At 39.1% G+C, this 22,404-nt stretch overlaps 1 protein-coding gene and 1 long non-coding RNA gene across 2 annotated transcripts; one reads left to right on the plus strand and one right to left on the minus strand.

Moving 5' to 3' along the window:
* Positions 1-3,895: 3,895 nt before the first annotated feature.
* On the minus strand, positions 3,896-12,641 carry LOC136765056 (stonustoxin subunit beta-like). Its single transcript, XM_066719528.1, has 4 exons — positions 12,551-12,641; positions 8,183-10,216; positions 7,371-7,400; positions 3,896-5,449 (listed from the first exon to the last, which is right to left on the minus strand). The coding sequence occupies exons 1-4, from the start codon at positions 12,639-12,641 to the stop codon at positions 4,917-4,919; spliced, it is 2,688 nt and encodes an 895-aa protein (XP_066575625.1). The 3' UTR covers positions 3,896-4,916.
* A 5,622-nt stretch (positions 12,642-18,263) lies between these two features.
* Positions 18,264-19,403, plus strand: LOC136763973 (uncharacterized). Its single transcript, XR_010821123.1, has 2 exons — positions 18,264-18,544; positions 18,635-19,403. It is a non-coding gene; the product is annotated as an uncharacterized LOC136763973 (long non-coding RNA).
* The last annotated feature ends 3,001 nt before the right edge of the window (positions 19,404-22,404 follow it).

A 22,404-nucleotide genomic window follows, 5' to 3' on the forward strand; every position in this document is an offset into this window, starting at 1 on the left:
TGCCACGCTCAAAATTGCTTAAATCACCTTTCTTTCCCATTCAGACATTCAGTTTGGAGTTCAGGAGATTGTCTTGACCAGGACCACACCCCTAAATGCATTGAAGCAACTGCCATGTGATTGGTTGGTTAGATAATTGCATTAATGAGAAATTGAACAGGTGTTCCTAATAATCCTTTAGGTGAGTGTATTTACTGGTTCTTACTGTTATTCACTAAATGGTTGAATAGTTATATTTTTAGCTTCTGCTGCCAGTAATTATATAAAGCAGCAGAAATGCAAGTTTAATTTTGTAAGCAACAAAAAAGAGATGCACAGTAATTACTTTAGATTAATGCTTAGAGTGGAATCCTGTCATATAAAGAATGAGAAGGAAGATATTAAATTAACCTTCTGTACACTGCTGCACAGCTATCCCATCTTTGACTTTTCAATCTGCAACACATGAATAAGCTTTGTACAGCCATACCACTGACACAGATGTTACTCTTTTTTAAATGGTGGGCTTTCTGTGACTTCAGTAGACTTTATTTTAGTTAAATAGGCCACATTATGTCCATACTATTGTTTAAAAAAAATCTGAGCAGTCTCTCAACCAAACTTCGCTTTGCTTTGCATGATCTATGTGGGTTTATCTAAGCTTTGTGTCTTTCTCAGTTATTATGTTGAGTATTGGAAAACACCCTGAAGGTGCATGTTAATTCAGGAGTCTGGGAAATACAGGTTAAAATGAGGGGGCTAAGGAATGTGTTTAAGGCTTAAACCTACACCGTCACCTCTTCCACAGCGCCCAAACCCCAAATCCTCACGACGGCTCATTTGAACTCTACCAGATGTTTTAGGAAAGAGTAAGCACTAATGTGCTTTTGTTTTGGTCTATGCCAGTAATAATGTGACTTTACATTTGGCAATACTACAGAGAGCTTACCTCTGGAGAAACAAAAATGTAACAATTAATTATATAAATACAGATATCTTAAAATAAATCCTAAGCATACCAACATAGCCTCACTAATATTTAATATTCATATTCTTATTATAATTGTTATTTAGAATATGCCTTTATCCAAGGTGACATGCATGGTTTATCATTCACTAACATACAATGTGCTACATATAAATAATATTACAAGTGTAACAAAATTACTATTATAGATAATTGATCTAAACATTACAGTAAATACAACTAAGGTATAAGGTTAGAGTATTCTAGAGGTGTTAATCTTAACAAATGTCTCATAGGGAAGAATGGAAAGACAGCAGTTCAAATGCCCAAACATGTTCAAATAGTTGCTCATTCCACCAGTTTGGGACAAGAGAGGAGAAACACACATATAAAGGGAGTGGTTTAAAGAGGCACACACTGTAATCATAACTGTGATAATATTCATAATGCTAGGAGTGGGTGTACTCTGTCTGGCTCCTTGTGTCCACGGGGTTAGACTCTATCTTTCCACGACCCTGTACTAGATGTAGTGGTTATTGAAAAGGGATGGATGGACAATATATTCATAATAATAAATATGGATTACATTGCACTGCATATGCTGTGACCATGGGTTGTAATGCACGTAAATATGTGTCAGGCTGCTGCATGAACAGGGATTCATAAACATGTTCGCAAACTCTCCCCACAAGTGGAAGGAACACATTCTTGTCACCTGGCAAAGATGCTTCTGGAAAAAAGGGTTTTAAAACACCAAACACTGCAGTCTGTACTTGCAAGATGGAATCCGTGCTTCTGTAGTGCTCTGTTCTTCTTTCACCACAGACCATTTAATTCCTCAAGATCACAATGCGTGGCTTTGGTTGGTGTCAACAATCATTATTTTGGTAATTAAGGGAGGTATTTATCGATGATGCATATAATGAGGGGGCAATCTCTTCCATCTTCTCCCAGACAAAAATGTAGAGGCTTATCAACTTGTACCACAAACTTGAGGTTAAATAAACTGGGCTTATTTGGTTGAGAATGGCATTCACAACTGTTCACGACCTGAGACTGTAAGTAAGTAAGTAAGGTGTCGTGCAAAGCAAGATTTTAAGATTTGCCTAAAAGTCCGTGGCTTTTAATTTTACTGTTGAGATCGATACATTCTTGCAGTGCAGCTATGCATGAATGCATTTATATCTGCCCCAGTACTCATGGATAAATGTAACTGGCTGGGCATCATTGTGCGAGATGCAACTCAAGAGAGAGTGCATGTATGCTGACTTCAGCTCCTCCATGTATGTGGGCTTATAATGTTTTTTTTAAATATATACTACATTTTTTTTTAAAGAAGGAAAAAAAAAAAAGAAAAAGGCGAGGCGATGAGACCCTGCGTTTAAGCTGTGAAGGAATAACGTGTGCTCTGACAGTGGGTGAGCGATGGCTCAGCTGTATGTTATGGAGTTTCCATTGATTGACCCTCTTTGCGGTCAAATGGGGCAGCAGTTGCATGGACTAAAATTATAAAACTAGACCACTGGAGCTTCAGCGAAGGTTTATTTCTACATTGTGTTGAAACAAAACTGCATTATTTAGTATTGCATGGAAAATCTGTTTCTATGTTGCTTAACAATGAAGCACTTATACCATCAGGTTTGCCCACTTATGGTTTGGTTTTTAAAAAAGCATACATCATAGCAAATAGTAAACAGCAAAGGTCAGAATACTTACCTTACCAGCAGATGAGAAGTGGACAGAGTAGAGAACAAGAAACCAAGCAAACATCTTCATTCTTCAACCCCTGAATTTGAAGGACATCTGTTTATTATACTTTATAAAAATGAAAGTATATTTAGTATGTTTAAATGCTATAACTGCATCTGAGATTAGGAAGAAGAAAAACACTCTAAATGAAATAAGTCTAGATGCTACTTACAGTGCGTGAGAGTTCAAAAGCAGCCCAATGAAATGCTTTATCAGGTGCAGGTTCTTTAAACAGTGGATCCCTTTCGGCTTTATTTTCTCTCTCTTCCACAAGCAGCCCGAGAATGAATTAATGTTTATTAAGCTTGGTTTCTGTTGTCATTAGATGTTAACTTCTCCTGTGTAGCTTAGAAACTCCCCCACTTCCATTAACCAATGGGTTCTCACTAGAAGTTATAAGAGGTTGCCTCATCAGCATCATTTCAATTTGTATCATGTGAAGATGGAAGATAAATAAGGAGATTTGGCTGCAAGTGTCACAGTTACAGTCTCTGGCAAAGCAATGGTTGTATTCCCTCACTGGGAAGAGATCCACTGTAGCATGTACTCAGAGCTGTCAGCTCACCTGTATCTTGCTGGAAACTCCTATAATTAAAGGCCTTCTACCAGAGAGCTCCCGCATTTCTCTCATATTAACCAATACTGTGGTTTGTGTTGGAGTTTAGGACCCCGGGGTGCAGGAAAACAGAGAGGGAAGCCAGGCAGGTGTGAGAGGGAAAGTGCAAGTTAAAGTTCAACAAATGAATAGTAATGAGCCGAGATTTGTTAGGATTACTTACTGAATCTGCTCTAAAAGACATGATCTAGCGACACTGCTCTCTCTTGTGACTGGTATGGATGTGCTGGTCTAACCTGTGAGTGAAATCTCCTCCTTTCAGACAGTGAATGATTGTGCATGACACCAGAGTGCAGGCCACCCTGGAGCTCCTGTTCTGTGTACAACTCATCTAGAAGTCACATAATAACGGCTGCTTTTTGTCTGGAGTGCTTTCCATTTCCAACTCCAGGTTTTGTAAATCCCATGAAGCCTAAATCTGGCACACCATAGAATTACATTTTCAGTTACCAAACCAGTTTTAATCAATATCACATTTTGATTCAGATCTTTAATGAATTGCAGGACACAAATTATAATATTTTGAAGTGCTAACATTTCTATATACATACCATAGACAGTACATTGTACAGTGTTTGAATTAATTTAATAAACATGTAATGCACTCTTCAAATAACACATTTATAAATGGCAGAGTATAGAAAAAAAATCCCTTTGTTTTAAAACAACCTTTACATATTTTAAAACCATTAGTTAATGAAAGCCATTCTGATCTAGATGTGTTCAGATGTCTCCTCTTAAATTAGGTTATGTGTTTTTATAGAGTTGGACAGTATATATAAATGGATACTGACCACAAGGCCATCCTACGACTCCCCACCACAGAGTACGAATCCTGCCTGTCGGACTGGAACCTCTGCTGACCCTTTTGATCGGGAGCCCGAGTAGTGGCCTGAGTGCAGTCAGGACACAAACACAGTGGTAGTAAGCACTCAAACCAGGGCCAGGCTTTGCTTTTAGTCTGTCTAAAGGCTGCTTTAATTTACTCTCGCTGGGCATTCTGTTGAATCGGAGCATTTTGGCAGCAGCTTTCAACCCTGATACCTGGATATACACAGCCCGAACCCTGCACAACACATTATTATCAGTAATGAACAATGGCTTTTTACACATCTCACTCAGTGACCTTTTAAGTCATCGCAAAACCCCTCCACAAACTTCCAGAACAAAGTGATTAAAGATCAGTAAAGATGAATGATTAAACAAATTATATTCGGTTAATTAACACTGTCATGGTAAGGTCCCAGTGTCTAAATCAATGCACAATAGTGAAACATAAAGGAATGCAGTAGCTACCATATTTTAAATAGTTTTTTCTGCTCTATTATAACACAAAAATAATCCCAAACGAATCCCAGTAATGGTTTACATGTACTACTTGTAGCAAATGTAACTGATTACATTACGTATTACATACATAAACTATTATTAGTAATTAAAAATGATTTTGACAAAACTGTTTGTGAATTGATGCCAAAAAGCTAAATGCAGAAACAAGACTAAAGAACACACTAAAAGCCCAAACATGACTTATGTTATAAATCCACAAATTAAAACCTTGTGTCCCACTCTTTCATTTTATTTATTTTGTATTCTTTCTCTGTTCTACCCCAGCTTGCACAGAGTTACAGTACCCTTATACACCCCAAGCGCAGGATACAGTGGCTCAGTGAACGTGGTCTTGACTGTGTGCAGGAGGGTCATTGACTTCAGCGTATCAGAGATGCTATAAAACGACAGAATCCCTGCACTGTGATCCAAATACACTCCTATTCTGCGGGTGAAGGGGACAGTTATCTCAGTTTTTACATTCTTGTACCAATAACGGTAAGAGGAACCACCACAGCCCATCATCCAGGATTGGTCATTACCTCCAAGAACACAGTCATGACCGTGTCCTTTCCTGCCAATTCCTTTATATGTGACTGCTGTATATGTCATGTTACTCCATTCCACCTCCCAGTAACATCGACTCCCAGACAGACTCTCTCTGCACAGGGCTTGTCTCCAGTGGTCAAATCTCTCTGGGTGTTCAGGATAGGGCTGATCCTTTTCGGTATCTGTCATCTTCCTGTTCTCCTCTGACAGAATGAGGTACATGTGCACTGTGTTGGGGTCCAGTGTCAGCTGACAGGAATCTGATCAAAGCAAAGAGGGGTTAGAAGATGAAAATGTACCAAAAAAGTATGCTGTGAATATTATGGGATTCATTCCTACCGTTCTCAGGTTATACCATGGTCATTTTTATGGTACAGCTTACAGTAATTCCTATCACACACATGTGGTTCTAGTAAATATGACAGGAAATTTGTAGTTTATTTAACCCAGTGGTTCCCAAACCTGTCCTGTAGTACCCCCTACCCTGCTGATTTTTGTTCCAACCGAGCTCTCAATTACTTAATTGAACTCTTAATTGAACTAATAATTTCCTAAATCAAAGCCTTTTAATTATTTTAAACAGTATGGGTTTCCTGTCACTCCTGTACAGTACACCATGGTGATTATTCTCAATCTAATTCACCTGGAGGCCAAAGCCTGAGAAGATCTCTATTTAATTCACCATCCTCTGCGTGTGTCAGCAACTGTGTGTCAGGTTTGTTTATTGTGTCTGTCTTTCCATTTGTGTCTGCCAGTCTCTTTTAGTAACTGTCTATGTCTCTGTCGTCAGTCTGTCTACCTGTGTCTGCTGGAGTGTTTGTTCTGAGTTGCTCCATATCGCTCGCTTGCTATGCTGTGAAAACTGAAGTCTGTCCTCTCTGTCTCACAGCTGAGCAGTCACAGGAAAATGGCAGAATGTAAAATTATCTAAATTAACAATAACTACTCACTAAAAAAACTAGTTGTTTGGAGAGTACAATAAATATATTTAAACTGTAGTCTGTGAGTGTCTGCATACACAACATTATCCTTGTCGTTTCTCTTCTCAGGGAAAAGCATCTTTCCCAACTGTTAAATAAAATGTTTAATTGAATAGTGTTGCCGTTGCTTCATAAACATATCATAACCCTACTAAACCCAAATAATACATTTTCCTTTTAGCATGACATTGTATTTGTAATATGTCAGGGACTCTGTGAAAAAGACAAGACTTAGCAGTGACTGAAAGGGAAATGTGTGTAAATGCAGGACAGAGTGGAGTCAGTGAAGCTGGTAGGGAGAGGGAGAACCAATGTGTGCAGAGGGTTATTGGGACAGCTGCACATGGTGATGGGGAGTGTTATTTGGTTGATTGCTTATTGAGAGAGGGAGACTGGCAAGTATTCAGGTCAGTGATCTTCAATCCAGTCCTGGAGTACCCCCTGCCCTGCTGGTTTTTGTTCCAACTGAGGTCTTAATTGCTGAATTGAATCCTTAATTGACCTAACAAAGCAAATATAGCATTCAATTAAGTAATTAAGACCTAGGTTGGAACAAACACCAGCAGGGCAGGGGGTACTCCAGGACCGGTTTGAAGACCACTGATTCATGTAATGAGGATGACCTGAAGTGGTGAACAGGGGAAGTGTGGAGAGCAGGCCTGTCAGTAGTGTATACAGCTCTGTAAAAAATTAAGAGACCACTTAAAATTGATTTCTGATTTCTAATTTTTTCCAGAGCTCTATATTTCACTGACTCCTTTACTGAAGTGAGTTTCATAATATGAGTTGAATTAAAAAATAACAGAACAAAGAAATCATATAGTAGAAAAAAGTATTCATATACCAAAGTTGATATATTATATACCAGAAAAAATATGACACATTGCACAAAAAATCACGTGGTGGAGATGTGGGGTTGGACATGCGCATTGTGCCCAGTTGGTTAGAGGTGAGAGTGGATCCTTCACAGAGTCACAGGCATTAAGAGCCGAATGAGGAGGAAATCGATTTATACATTCATGCGCAGGCTTTAATAATTTCTTTGGTGTAGGGTGAGGTCCCTGAAACATGTTACTGACACACAATTCTAATAAAGACTAATCAAGCCCCTATACACTGAGAGAGAGAGAGAGAGGGAGAGAGAGAGAGAGAGAGAGAGAGAGAGAGAGAGAGAGAGAGAGAGAGAGAGAGAGAGACTTACATAGCAGAAAATCATCCCTGGTCTTTGGCTCTGTAGGTGAGAGACACAAAATGAAATCAATTGAAAAACTTAAAATCAATGAATACTTGAATATTCAATTACTTCTTAAATACATTTAAAATCAACAATTACTCAATTTGCTTAATCTTTTTGCTGGTTTACTAGCTTTTGAAACCGGTTATGTACAGATTAACAGCAATACTGGAGCTTTTGTGATGGTTATTATGTGACTTTATACTTTTCATCTCACCACATTCTGTGCATTTCTGCTTCACAGCTAATTATTCTGTGAAAACTTTTTTTTTTTACAGTTAATTAAAATTCTGTAGATGTTGCGGTATATATGTGCATATTGGTAGTGTTCAATATTGGACATTTCTAGAATTAGTATTTAGATTAATGTAATAGTATTGAGATAATAGAAAACCCTGGATATACCACAGCTTATTCTCTTGGTAAGAGAATGTTCTAGACTGTCATTCTGCGTATGGGATTCTGTTGCATTGCTTAACATACTAGACATTTCCGAGGTTAAGCAAGTGGGACTGGATTTAGCTCCATTGACTAGAATATAGAAAAAGCTACACTTGTCCTTATATGAACATATGACTGGGACCTGGGCTAATACAGCCAACATTTATATTTTGGAATATTTGTATTTTCAAACTGTACATTGCAGCCAAACCGCATGACAGTTTGTCTTGACCCAGGGTGAGTCCAGCAACAGCTATCGTGTTAGGGTCTTAGTCCATTCAGCTTTTGACTTAAATTCTCCACTTAAAAGGCTCTACCTATAAACATAGTCTTCTTACCTGCCAGAGGTGGGAGCTTAGACTCTTTGCAGGGTGTACTGGTTTCTGCCTCTCTGAAGACAGAGCGCAGCCTGAATCTGTAGGAGTTGGTGAACTTCAGTCCCTCTATTGTGCAAATGCCCCGCTGGGGCTTTGTCAGGAGTGCCACCCAGTCCTTCCATCGTTCATCTTTATATTCGATGCTGTACCAAAGCACACTTTGCTCAGGGGGAGCTGGCATCTTCCATGTGACTTCAACTTTCCCCTGCCCTACTCTTTTTACTGAAAGCTCTTGTGGGGGTGTGTGGTCGGGTTTGGTCGTGATTTCAGTGGTGTCACTCTCCTTGCTCACTCCAACAGCACTGATCACTCTGTACCTGACCTGGTAGAGCGTGGCTGGCTTTAGCCCTGACAGAGTCCAGGTCTCTTGTGTGTCAGGTGTATCAGTGACCGTCCACTGCTGCTCCTCTGGCTTTGTGCCTGTTTTATCCCCTGTCTGCACTGCTCTGTGCTCCACTCTGTATCGTTCAGTCTTTCCAGTCGGGGATGGTAGCAGCTTCAGCGTCACTTGGTCACGCTGAATGTCAGTTAAGTCAAGTGGGGGCGGCTTTGATACAGGCTTGAATCGGGGATCCTCTAGTTTCCCGCGGCGATACAAGCGGATGGATGCTCCCGGATTAGAGGGGTCTGAGAGGGAAGTAATGACAAACTTGGTTCTCTCCTCAACCATATTGGCCTTTGAAAATTCTGTGAACAGCTGAAGGTTCACTCTCATTGAGGCTGAGAGCTCAGGTGACTTGAACCATGGCTGAGGCTCCTCTTTTAGGTAGTTCAGGACTGACCTTGAAGTTTCCAGTTTCCTGAACTCCTCGGACTGGAGGTACTGAGTCAGTGTTGAGAGGTATTGGTCTTTGTACTTCAGTGAGGTGAAGGCAAAGCAGAAGACAATGTCTATTTGGGGATCAAAGAGGACTCCTTGGAGCTCGGCAGTTGACACAATATGGATGCTCTTCATTGTAAAAGTGTAGGATCTCAATGCCTGTATCTCATCATCTTTGTCATCCAGCCACTTCTCCATTTGTTTGTGGGTCAAGGGTGACTTGTGGTGGACCTGAAGGATGTCAACCAATGCCTGCTCCTCCTTTCCACCCCCCCGTATGGCCGGCAGGATTCTGGACAGAGCTTTCTGGAAAATGTCCTTGTATGGCTCGAACATGCCTTGGAAATCTTCCAGCTTGTTTTTCAGATCTGTAAAGTGCCTGACCAAGCTGTTGCCGATCAAACTGTGGCTTCTCACGTAGGCCTCCGCAAGCTGCTCCAGCACTTTCTCAGCCTCTGACACCAGACTCACACTGATCTCTCGCACCAGCCGAGCTGCATTGGAGTCCAGGTCAATCAGAGGATACAGCCACACTCTCACTGGCACAGCCTTCTCCCCCTTCTCTCCCAGCAGCTCTGGGAGTTTGCTGTACACTTGGACAGCTTCCAGATAAGTGGTGGGGTTCTGTTTCAGTTGGAAATCACCATAGAACTTGCAGCTGAACTTTTCCACCTTCTTCTTGTCTTCTTCTGTCATTATCAGAGCTCCCTTGCATCCGATGGAGAATAAGGGTATCTTCTTGACCATCATTTGTAGGTTTCCCTGGATGTCCTGCTTACTTTCATTTTTAGAAGCTGTCTGATCGAATACCAAGAAGGCCTGGGCTCCGTACAGCACAGCCGTGATGACATGAGTGGCCGTCTTCTTCTCAAATACTTCGGGATATGTCACGTTGCCCAGCTCAGTCATGGTCAGCTGCTTAAACTCTGTGGTCTGCTTGTACTGCATGGTGACCCTGCACTGTTGTGTGGAGGTAACAGTGTCATTCAGATACCTGGCCGACCCTCCCACCTCCACCAGCCCCCCCAGGAAGCTGGCCTTCAGGGAAGCGCTCACATCCAACAGACTGGACTTCTCATGGAGGGAGTCGGACGCTGTGATGTTGATCTCCGTGTTGGGTTTTGGATGTACATCCAGGTGTTTGCGAACAGCTTCTATATCCCACAGGGTGACACCTAAGGGAGGGGGGTGTGTAGTACCAGTGTCAGCAATCCCTCAGTTCTCATTTTGCATGTTTCACCAGCAGTTAACACTAAAGGTACTACATTGAGCCATTGCTGTTTTACAGCGGCATTTGCTGTCTTTGCAACAAATTCCTCAATATATTTTAAATTATTCCCTCCAACTTTATAAAGTTGGTGCAAGCAAGTCCTCCCACTTTTGGTTCACCAAAAAGCCAGACCAAAAAGGGGGTAGTCAAAATAACAAACAAATACATTTTCTGTCCATAAATAAAAATGCAAACAAACACCTTGAATAAAGTTATCAGAATTAATTTACCAAGATTGCATATTTATTCCAAATCACAGTATATCTAATTCATATTATAACAAAGAAAAAAAAACTTAGCATAGGCGGACTGGCCATTGGGTAATTTTTTTATTTAGGTGGGCCGGTCGATTCCCATATAGGCCAGTCACCCCGTGTAGACTAGTGGACCGCATATCGCCAACCCCTGCCCCCCCTGGACTGCACTGCATCAGCAACCAGAACACCACTTCGCCAGCATGTCCCCGTCCCCCCGGCCCGCACTTTATTGAGACCCAGAATTCACCAACCGTCGCCCTCCTGGGTAAAAGTCCAGGGTCGTTTTTTTGGTGTCAGTCCGCCCCTGAACCTTAGTCTCATGTTATGTGGGTAATGTGTCCTTCCTATACTTTTTATAAGAGTGTTTAGCGCGCCACTGCCTGTCCTGAAGCATGATGTCACGCAGCTACCATGACAAGCACTGACTCACACACACTCATAAGATGCTGCACAATGCTTACATCAAATACAAAAACAAATGCATACATTTGCCAGCATTAGACAAATACACCGTGATATTAACATTGTATTACAAACAAGGAAGAACAGGACATTCAATAACATTTCACCATGTGGTTACATTTCCCTTGAACTGCAATCCTCGCTCTCCCTCTGCTCAACTTCAAGAATAAATGGAGTGCCTCCGTGGAGCAATGAAAACAGATATGAATTAGATATATAATAAATAAATACATAAATAAATAAATCAACAATAAACTGTTTAATTTTCCCCATCGCATTTGTGATGAGTGCATTAACCGCATCATCACACTGAAAAAATACACGTGTAAAAAATATGCATTGTTTTGCATTTGGTGCCTCAGAATTAATAACCCAATGAGGCTGTCAGTTGACACAGGGACAGTTTTTGGCCTCTGCTCCAATATATTCTTGTTTTAATACACCTGCCTTGCTAATGCACTGTGATGGAGTAGACCCATTTAATTATTTGGTTTGGATTGAACAAAGGTGTTGGAGCTGGTTTGGCGATGCTGGGAGATTATAGAGGCCATCTTGTTTAAGACTTTAATGTTGGTATTAGAGGAAACCTGTTTTCCTGCAAGGAAAGGACTGACTCATCTTAGATCTGGATGGAGTTGTAGAAAATAACTGAATTATTTGTATTGGTAGTTTAACTGATATTTTTTTTATATATTGATACTGTCACTAAATGTATTTCTTATGTATTGATTGTGTTGATGAAATGGATTTTAGAATTGTATTTTCTTCTTGATTTTGATACATTGATTTTTGTTACATTGGTTTGTTCTAGGGGAGGGAGCTAGGATATATGACCAGGCAGTGAAGGCGTTAGTTGGTAATGTTTGGGGGAAAACTAATAGTATAAAATGTAAGGGCACTTCTTTAATTGTAGTGTATATCATATATTTTAAAATATGTTCCCTGTCTTCTGTTCATTTTATTAACCCTATGTATATAACCCTCCCCTTCAGCCTCTTCTGATCTCTCAATTTCAGTTGCCCTGGAATCTACCACTCCTTTCCCACCCTCACCCCGCCGTGGTGGAACGACCTTCCAGCTGAGGTCAGAACCACACAGTCCCTGACCTCCTTCCAGCGTCTTCTCAAGGCACACCCGACAGACTGTACTTGCTGGCTCATTTATAATAGTAAGTATGCTTATTGCATTGTGTACTGATTGTTATTTACTTCCCTTTGTAAAGCTTTGAAAATGTTTCCTGTGAGAACCATACGTTTTCCTGGGTAAGGGCGGTTGCTGAGGCATTTGCTAGTATTATTATTATTATTATTATTATTATTATTATTATTATTATTATTATTATTATTATTATGAAGATTACTATGATTATGATTATTATGATTATTTCTGATTATGATTGATGATAATGATTAATAATAATCATAATCATTGTCATCATAATTTTACTAATAATAATGCATTGTAACGTGTTCAAGTTTTCACTATAGCATATGATATAGTTAATATCATAGGTTCAGTACCTGGGATGAAGGAGTCGTCGCGGCAGCCATACAGCATGCCTGGGTACAGGGGTCGGCCCAGGGCACTCATTTCTATTGGTTTGGCCTCCATGACTACAGAACCAAAGACAGAAGAGACAGTGATGAACTAGAGGCTGGATTAAACACAAAATAAAGAACCGCAGCACTGGATTTCCCATTACCTGTTGAAATATCCCCAGCTGTGAATGGGGAGGTTATTGGGTGTGGCTTACAAAATGGGCAGCAAGAAAGCCAATGTATATAATAATAACATTAATAATAATAATAATAATAATAATAATAATAATAATAATAATAATAATAATAATAATAGAGCTGTGCCAAAAATAATTATAAAATAACATATTTATGAATAGCAAATAATTATATACAATCATATATAAATTATATTACAAATCCAAAAACAGATGTCCCTAGTGAGTAAACCATCTTTGGCAGAAAATAAAATGTAATAAGTATCAGACAAAACACAAGACTAATAATGTCTGATTGGTAAGTGATGGTTGATCACAGAGCTCCCTGACTCTTGACTCTTGAGGAGTGACCATGTGCTGGAGAAATACCTTCCATAAGGAGCTGAAGACTATTGGATGAATACTTCTGTTCAGATTGGATTTTCATTGGTTAAAATAGTGAAGCCTGCTCTAATTTGCTATAAGGGTATATATATATATATATATTCATTTATTTGGCACAGCATCATACTGATAGTTGTTAATGAGGTGAGAAATTAATCAATGAGGAGTTTTGACACAAGAGGCAGACCATATCTTATTTTGTCCAATGAAAGTGTCCTGTATTCATTATGAACAACATTACAGAAATGTCATTTTTCACATGCAAATGATGATTCTGTGAACGCAGAATTGTCAGGTGAGAGCAGCACTGAGCCCTTAGTGGACCCAGGTTCTGACAACACTTTAAAGCACTCACTGCTTAACTTTTATTATTTTTATGTATATATGTTTGTATATATGTATTTATTTATTGGCAGACGCCCTTATCCGAGGCTTTTATAAAATGTGCAGTACAGTCTACAGTTGCAGATCAAGACATAGTACAAATTACGTTAAGTTCAAAATGACATAAATGCATAAGAAAATATGAAGTTAATATAAGTCCTACATCCTAGATTTGTGAGCTAATAATTGAGGACAAGATGTGAAGTCATAACTACAGTAACAGGACTGTATGTGGGTTCACTTGAGACAACATAGTCACCCACAGTCCTGTGAGGCTTCAGCAGTGTCTTCAGAAAGCTTTGCTAGAACAGATTTGGGTTGCTTTAGTGCTTAGTTTTACCTGATAATATGTCTTCCATCTTTTTCAATATTGTCAGCTATTATTGTCACTTAAAATGTAATTTTAAATTAATTATTTAATTTACCAACATCAGATCTAATGCATGGTGAGTTTATTTAATTTTAACTTTACAATTGTGGACAGCACTGGAACCTCTTTAACAGGGATATTCTTACCTGTTTGTGTGTTTGTGTGGATGCGTGCTGTTTCTCTCTCGGGTCGTCTGCACTACTGGCTGTATTGAGTTCATTGAGTCTGTTATTTTAGGGACTTTTAGGGTAGGGGGGCATTACTTTTTTTCTATTGACAACGCCCAGCGTACGAAAGGGGAAGGAAAACTCTATTGGGAAAGAACACTTTACAAAAGAAATTATCTGGCAAAATGTAATACACATTCTCAATAGATAAAAACATGAAATATGAAATAGCTTTATTTTATATGTTCTGATTATTTATCATAGTTTTTTTTAAAGAAGTAGTCACCATGAATGTCACATCTGCTCAGAAATTCGTGCATGAACACTTTCCACACACTGAGGAACAGAGTGGAATGGAATACAGGAGTAAAATGGCACAGACCGGCACAAAAAGATTAATATGCGTAAAAATGATTTGTACTTGTAAATGCAGGTACAAATCACAAATACAAATCTGAAAATTACGAGTATAAAACACATATTTGTGAGTTACAATTTGCACATTTGTGAGTTGCCACTCGCAAAATCATGGACGAACTGTGGTGTAATTCTTTTCCAAACACTGGCAGACAATGCGGCCTAGAGGACTGTGATCTCGCTGGGCACGAGTCTATCTTTCACGTGCGTCCAGAGTAGAAAACATGAAGGATAGAATCTCATTGAGTTTGAATGCTTTTTTCAGACGCTCCAGAGGTTTTTCTTCCTAAAAGCATTTTTTGGTTTTGCTTAATAGTAAGGTAATAAAATAATATCACTGTAACATTCACTGTATTGAATTTTCATAAATCAATCATTCTGATGAGGAGAGAAACCTATACTGTATAGGGAAGACCAGGGGTGGTTGTCACACTTTTTTCTCAATCTTATATTTCTCTGGCCACGTACATCATATTTTCAAATCCACATGAAAGAATAATATATTTTGTACAAAAGGACATTTATTTAGATCTTCACTCTTCACTTCAGCATGAATTTATAAATGTTTAAATCGACAGTGCGCACTTGTGACATCCAGCCCTGTCACAGGGTATGATATGGGGTTGGTTATCACTTATCAAAAAAATAACACAACAAATATATTCTTAAAACTATTGCTATTTATTTAATTGAACATCCATTCATTTGTGTAATCACTTTATTCTTTTACTGGCTGTGAGCTGCAGCTAAACCTAGCAGACACTGGACATGAGGCAGGAAACATAAAATTGAATATGAACAGGTTTCAAATACTCAGGTTTAAAGAAAATTAAAAATATATATTGCACCATGGAAAGTAAACTTTCTTATTTTTTTAATACAAAAAGTGCATTACAAAGCATCACTCTGTCGGTGTGTTATTATACGGGGTGTGACATGCAGACTGTAGTCTTTCTGCACAGAATATGTGGAAAGTCTGAGCATTCATTAGCTAAATGGGCTACAGCCGTGCTATTTAAGTTAAGGAGCTATAGACATTTTTGTAGTTTGGACACTTCCTCTCCTTTGATCACTCAAATGTCACCGTTACAAGGAACTGTTAGTCATATGTCTGAATGGATTGAAGGGATGTCAGATCGGGAGGGGGGGGCACTAAACTTGTTGAGATGTACAAGTGGGCCGCAAAGTTGAAAAGATTGGGAATGGTGATCTTAGACATTTTTTCAAACAATTCTGCCCTCTGGGTGTCCGTCACAGAGTGGAAGTTACTCCACTAGGACGTCAAACTATTATACGAGCACAACTACGTCACCTAATGATTATCTACAGGCACTAGGGACTGCAGAGAGATTGTCAATTCCCCAAATATGTCCAGTTTACATAGACTACCTCTAAGTTCTCTATTTGATTTAGCTTCTTTAAAATGGGGGTTCATAAGCCAGGAGCACACCACGGATAACATGAGACCATTTTACAGTTAAATTTATTACAAGGATCTCTATAATACATACAATCAGGCAGACTTCCTCCAAGTTAAAAGACAATACAAAGGTTAAAACCAAAAAATTAAAGTTCCTGCAGGAACTGTTGGTCTCTTCAGGCAGAACCAGGAGCTGGAATCGAGCAGGCAATAGTCCACGTGTCCTAACACAAAGTAAAGAGGGGCAGGTACAATCAAATCCAGCTTCTGCTCTAGTCTGTGGTTGGTAAACCAAGGAAACCACAATGTTCATGTACAGTCCAAGAAAACAAAAATGGCCAAGTTAAAATGGGATAAAAAGCTTTTATGTTAAAAAGGTGAATAAAAACCCAGTGCCTTTATTTTATTAACAGTCCATTTGTGGCTACAAATACTGAAAAATCTTCAATAAATCTTCCTTTCTAGCCCACAAAATAGATTCACAAAGGCAAAAGGAATAAAAAAAAAACGGTAAAACACTACTGTAGTTCTAAAAACCTGTACGTTGTCCATTCCCTGGATACTGTCCTCTGGGTCTCTCTTAGCCCTTTCTTTTACTTGTCTATCAAGTCCTCTTTTGCCTTTGGCTCTGCATTTTCTTCCCTGATCTCGCTCTGCAATCCCTCTCAGCTCAACACCTGAGAGCTTTTTACCTCCAGCCTAACAGGTGTTCCTCATTGTCAATTATTGACTCTCTATAACCTGGCGAATGCTTGATTGTCCATGTGCATTTTTAAATCAATCAATCATAAATAAAACTCGTGCGTATCTGTAAAGTGAGGGGGGAAAAGCAAAGTAAACAAACGTGATTTTAATAAGAATAAATGTGATAATATAAGAAAGATTTAAAGTGAATAAGTGAAAAAATACACAGCAAAAAGAAAATACAAAAATAGGCAAACACATTATTTCAATGTCCCGTGGGTGACATGTCCACACCTACACTGCAAGTCTCTCATCCTCCTGCGTTTTTATAGACAGAACTTGTGAGTTAGTACATTTCCTCATATGGATTGTGTGTTTTGGTTTCCTAATTCATACACAGTGGAAGATTCGTACAAAGTTAAAAAACAAGTAAACAAGGCAGAACAATAAGGATGTGGTTTTAGCAGCTTATATTCTTATCTCTAATTCCCAGAAGGTTAGCTGCACAAACATCACAAACTGCGCATACACCATGTTATATAACATTTTGCACAGCGACAAGTCTGAGGCCTGACGTTGGTGTCAACATCCCCCCCTTTGGACCCATCTAGCTTATATTATACCTCAGACTTGTACATTCATCTGTATCTCTTAATACATGATCCTAGCGGTTTCCTTCATTTCATAAGAAGTGAATTCTTGGTCAACCATCTTAGCAAAACAAGTGCAACAGGTTTTACACAGCATGAAACACAGAATCTTAACTTTAGCATAAAGATACATACATATTGTTTATATTCAAATATTTAAACTCTCTTGTAGAAAGTGCAGTGGCCACGTGGAATTCCCTGGAGCTTTTACATTGCATCTCAGATTGTTTTTATCCCACCTCAGGTCATAAGGGTCAGTATCCAGTTACTATCTACATAATACATACATTTTGTTGCTTTGCACAGAATACAAAGGTCAGCTTTTAGTTGTCACTTTCCTGTTCAGTAATTACTGTTGTTGTTTATAGAATACAAAGGTCTGTCAATATCTATTATTTTCCCATTCTGAAGTACATTCAAGTTCATTTCTGTTGAATCTTAGCTTTGTGAATTACAGATCCCTCCTGTCCTGCCAATCTGAAGAGAAGAGCACTGGAACGTTGTGCAATAGGGGCTGAGGATATTGTTTGCTTCATTGCTTTTATGCTATTCATTGTATTAATTTGACAACCAACATGACAACACATCACTTTTTAAATTAAACTATCAATAAAAGGATTGATGCTAATGGGAAATGCTTAATTATAATTGTTACAAGAGCTGCTGGGAGGGGTGATTGATGTTGCCTAATAATTGGTGTGTTTATTATGTTTCTTTTATTATGGTGTGTTGTGGGTTTATATTTTCACTTGTTCCATTACTTTTGTTATATTTTTACTTGTGTTTTTTCTGTTAATGTTCACTTTTAATTTGCTTTTGTTTCTTCACTTAATTATATTTTCACTTCAAGGCAGCATTCTTCACCAGCTCCAGGCACTAATTAAGGACACACCCATCTGATTGGGCGGTGTCCCCCACTCCTTCAACTAGCGCACTTGTTTTCATCTATCTCCTGAACCCTAATGAGCAGAACATGCTTTAAAAGAGGAGGGCAGCACACAGTAAGGAGGCATGTGTGGGGCAGGATGGGGCAGGATGGGGCAGGAGAGTTTTGGTTGATGATTGCTGCGCACCCTTCCTGGCTGCCTCTGCATAACATGAGTGTGGAATCCTGAGGAGAAAAAGAAATGGTTACTCTGGGTATAGATACTGGACTGATTTTGTACTATTTCTACTGCTCTGACAGGGCTGGTAGAGACTGTGCGTTTCCCCCCGTGGTCAGCTGGGCCCGACCCGGAAAGCCGTGCACCTGTGGAGAGAGACCTGCTGGGGAAAAGGATGGCAGAGGGATGTGAATACAGAGGTTATTCTCCCAGTGTGTAGTGTCACTTACCCGGCCTCAATGATGTGTCCCTCCTGAATTCCCTTTCCTTGTTTCTCTCTCCCTTCCCAGGAGTGGTGGCACTGCAGAGCCTGGTCCAGAGGCTGACACTGTGGAGATCCACCTGCTATGAACCTGAATGGACATTTGTGACTAAGACTTCTTTCTGCACATTTGCACCATAATTCTGGGACTTTGTTAGTGGGGCCAAGACAGGCTTAGTTTTAAGTATAGTTTTAGTGGGGATTCTTTTAGCATTAGTTCTAGTGTTTTTAAGATTGCTAGCGCAATCACCTACTATTAAAGGCGGTTTTAATTTTTGTTAGTAATGGGGCCTCTAGCCCGGTGGACTTCATGCCCCACCTGGCACCCATTGTAATAAACTTGTGTAACTCTGAATTTTGACTGTGGTGTGTGCATTTGGATCTTCCTAAAGCCTGTGTGGGGAGAGGGGGGAATAGTGAGATCCCCTCCTCACTGAAATAAAATAGGGGTGGTGTGCTCACGTGATGGTGGCAATTGTTCCCCACCTTTGTCATTGTCGCATAATATTTTAGCTTGTTTCCCCACTGAATCAACCATCACTTCAGCATTGTGCACCTCAACATCTGTCTGTTCAAGATGTTGTGTAGATCTTTAAAGCTATCTGTGTCTCAACAAGGCATCTCTAGCATATGTAATATGGTTTCTAGTATAGGGACCATTTTTAAACAATCTTAATTATGAGTTATCACAACCACAAACTATTTTAGCATAGCACTCGGTTGTCAGCAGCCTCATACTTCTTGTGTTTACTAAATCAACTCTACTTCCCAATGTAGATACTGTGGATTTGTGTGGAGCTGTCAAACCTGTTTCCTGTTTTATATCTAACTTATACATATGAGAACATTTTAATATTGTAATGAGACCGGCTTTTCTGGCCCTCGGTCGGTTTCTAGTTCTGCCACACTAAGCAGCATTAATGGAGGAGGCGCAGGGTGAAATCAAACAGGAACTTCATCATGAATTATGGATTGCATAATTCAATTTTTATTCTGCAAAACCTAAACCCTGTGATGCACATGTACTCAGTATAAGCATTACCATCTATAATTTCCCATTTTGAACCAAATTTGCACTGTCCAAAACCCACATCTATCTCCCAACACACTTATTTTGTGTTTAGCACTATGTAACATTATATGCATCTTTAAATAGATATGCATTTTCCAGTCATTACATAGCATTGGCTTTGTTACCACACAAGATTATAGTACAAAGTGTTCACAAATATTAACATACAATACTTCAAAAGTTACCACAGTAATATTATTCAACGTGATTTTGTTTATCAACAGTTTGCCTTTTGGTGATATATGTTTCCATTGCACAACAGGTTTTCATGTTCCCACGTATAATTACATTGAAGTCATCCAACCAAACAGCATAATTCTTTGAGTCCTATAGTCCATAGCAAAGCTTTTCACCCTGTCCAGCCAGAGTCCATTATATAAAGGATGGTTAATTAAATGCCCGTAGTCCCACCAGACTCTGTATCCTTCAGTTGTGCTTGGATTTAAAGGAGTCTGAAATTGTATGACTCTTTGTGTTTCATTTTCCTATATTTTCACTTGCTGTATTATTTTTTGCAGAAACAGCAATTCCTTGTTCAATGTATCAGCTATGGAGTTATATACCATTGATAGTTTAAATAGTTGAGACACCCTCCTGTTGGAAAAACAGTACATTTTCTTATTACTTTCACCACAATATGGTTTTGAGTCCAATGCTTCCAACACACTTCCCCCTCCCGTCTGTCCACTCTGACACTGGTATCAGTCATGTATTGTGAATTGCTGTACGTCTCTGGTTGTTTTTACACAGTGCTTATCTTTTTTGTCTTTCCAACTACATCCCTAATTACTTTGGATCAGTGGTTTTCAAACTGAGGTCTTAATTGCTTAATTGACCTAACCAAGCAAATACAGCATTCAATTAAGTAATTAAGACCTAGGTTGGAATAAAAACCAGCAGGACAAGACTGGTTTGAAAAGCCTTGCTTTGGATTTAACATTTTTTCAAGTTATTTTCTCTTGGACTTAAATGTGTGTACTCTCATCTGATCATTCAGTGTATTGTGATTTCAATAAGGATTTTTCCCCAGTCAGCACTCCTCTTTTTCACATCCTAAGAAAGGATGTAGAATGGGAATGGGGCTCTGCTTAATCCAAAGCAGTGGAGAGCATTAAACGGCATTCCTCACAGCCCCAGTACTTTTCTGTTCTGACCGTGAACTGACCCTTTGTCTTTAGAAGTTGCAACAACAGAGTGTTTCCTCTGAGCTGTTCGGTTTACACAGGCTGTGTTTGATAGCGATCCGTGGGACCACTGTTATGAAATGTTTGACCAATTAGAGAAAACACAAAAAGGAGAAGGGCAGCAGCTCTGCAGGTTTGTGGGTAACAAGTCTTTATCTCAGACAAATGGTGTCAAGCCTTGAAGATTGTTAAGAATAACAAGTCAATTAGGGGCAATCCAAACAGCAATGGTCAAAAGACTCTAGGAAGAGACCAAGACCTGGCATTGAATGCTAGGGGACGGGGGTTTAAATACAGAACAGATAGAAGCAGGAGACAGGGATGTGCAGTGCTGGTCAATTGAGAGCAGGGGTGTGATGGTGCATGTGCACATGTTGCTGAATAATGTTAAGTGGATGATTGCTGGGGAATGTGAAAGACAGGGTTTAGAGTTCAGGTGATGATGACCTCTGGTGATGAACAGTGGAAGTGTGGAGTGAAGATGACAATATTGTCCCCTACATATCGCTACCCCAACATATTAGTTCCCAATATTTAAGTAGCATATTATCATCACAGTATCAATAATGATAATAATATTTAATAATGTCTTTCTAAGACTAAGACTCCTGGAATGAAGTTTTACAAATTCTAAATGTTACTTGATTTCAGAAGCTATTAATACAATGGCCCTCCCAAGACAGCAATAGAAGAATGTTTAGCTATTAATCTTGTGTTATTTATTTCTGAGTTGCTCTCCACATAAGACAAACGTATCATTCATGAACTAATGAAGATGTATTTTACCTTCACCTGGCAGGACCTTTTTTCTGGTTCCACCTGAAGTTTTCTCTGACTAATTTTATACAGTCAAACACGTATCTTTGTCTACAGATCGCAGTGATTGTAACACATTTTTAAGAACAAACATTTTTAAGAACATATCCAGTAGATTACAATACTTAGAACTGCTGAACAACTTACCTAATAATAAAAAAAAATGGACAGGGAGTCAAAGTTCATAAAAATAACTGACAATTCTATAAAGCACTGGCTGGGTGGCAGCAATATGCAGGGGGCTTAAAAGATATTTAAATATCTACTTTTTGTGTTTTAATATGCAATTAGCACTTTTCCACCCCCAGTAGACATGTATGCCACCTGGGCAGGAAAATGACAGGGGAAACACTGAATACTTTTCTATTTTTTAAATTACAGCTTGTTAGTATATATAGTTACAGTGTACAGTGTTAGAGTGTACTTGAAATCATATATATGGTTTATCTTCATTATTTAATTACCCTGCATTCCGCCTCTTGGTTTCCTCTTTTCCCTAAGGCTTTTAACCTGCATCCAGGGACAACCCTGTCCTACGCCCCCTTGAGGTGTCACAGTAGTTAACACCGTTAGTATCTAATTACATTTTCGTATGTATCGTATTGAACATGTGACTAGTTGTGCAATAATGCGGTAATAATGCTGGTTAATTACCACTACCACTGCATGCAGCGCTGTTTTTGGTTGTTGTGAACCACTATGCTGTATACAAAATTAAGCAATCTT

Source organism: Amia ocellicauda, chromosome 12 (genome assembly GCF_036373705.1).
Source record: "Amia ocellicauda isolate fAmiCal2 chromosome 12, fAmiCal2.hap1, whole genome shotgun sequence".
Lineage (NCBI taxonomy): Eukaryota > Metazoa > Chordata > Actinopteri > Amiiformes > Amiidae > Amia > Amia ocellicauda.

Coding starts and splice junctions, on each gene's coding strand:
- LOC136765056 (XM_066719528.1), bottom strand. CDS start 12,641: ATGGAGGCCAAACCAATAGAAATGAGTGCCCTGGGCCGACCCCTGTAC. Junction 10,217..12,550: donor CGACGACTCCTTCATCCCAG/GTACTGAACCTA, acceptor CCCCTCCCTTAG/GTGTCACCCTGTGGGATATA. Junction 7,401..8,182: donor TAAGCTCCCACCTCTGGCAG/GTAAGAAGACTA, acceptor TCTCACCTACAG/AGCCAAAGACCAGGGATGAT.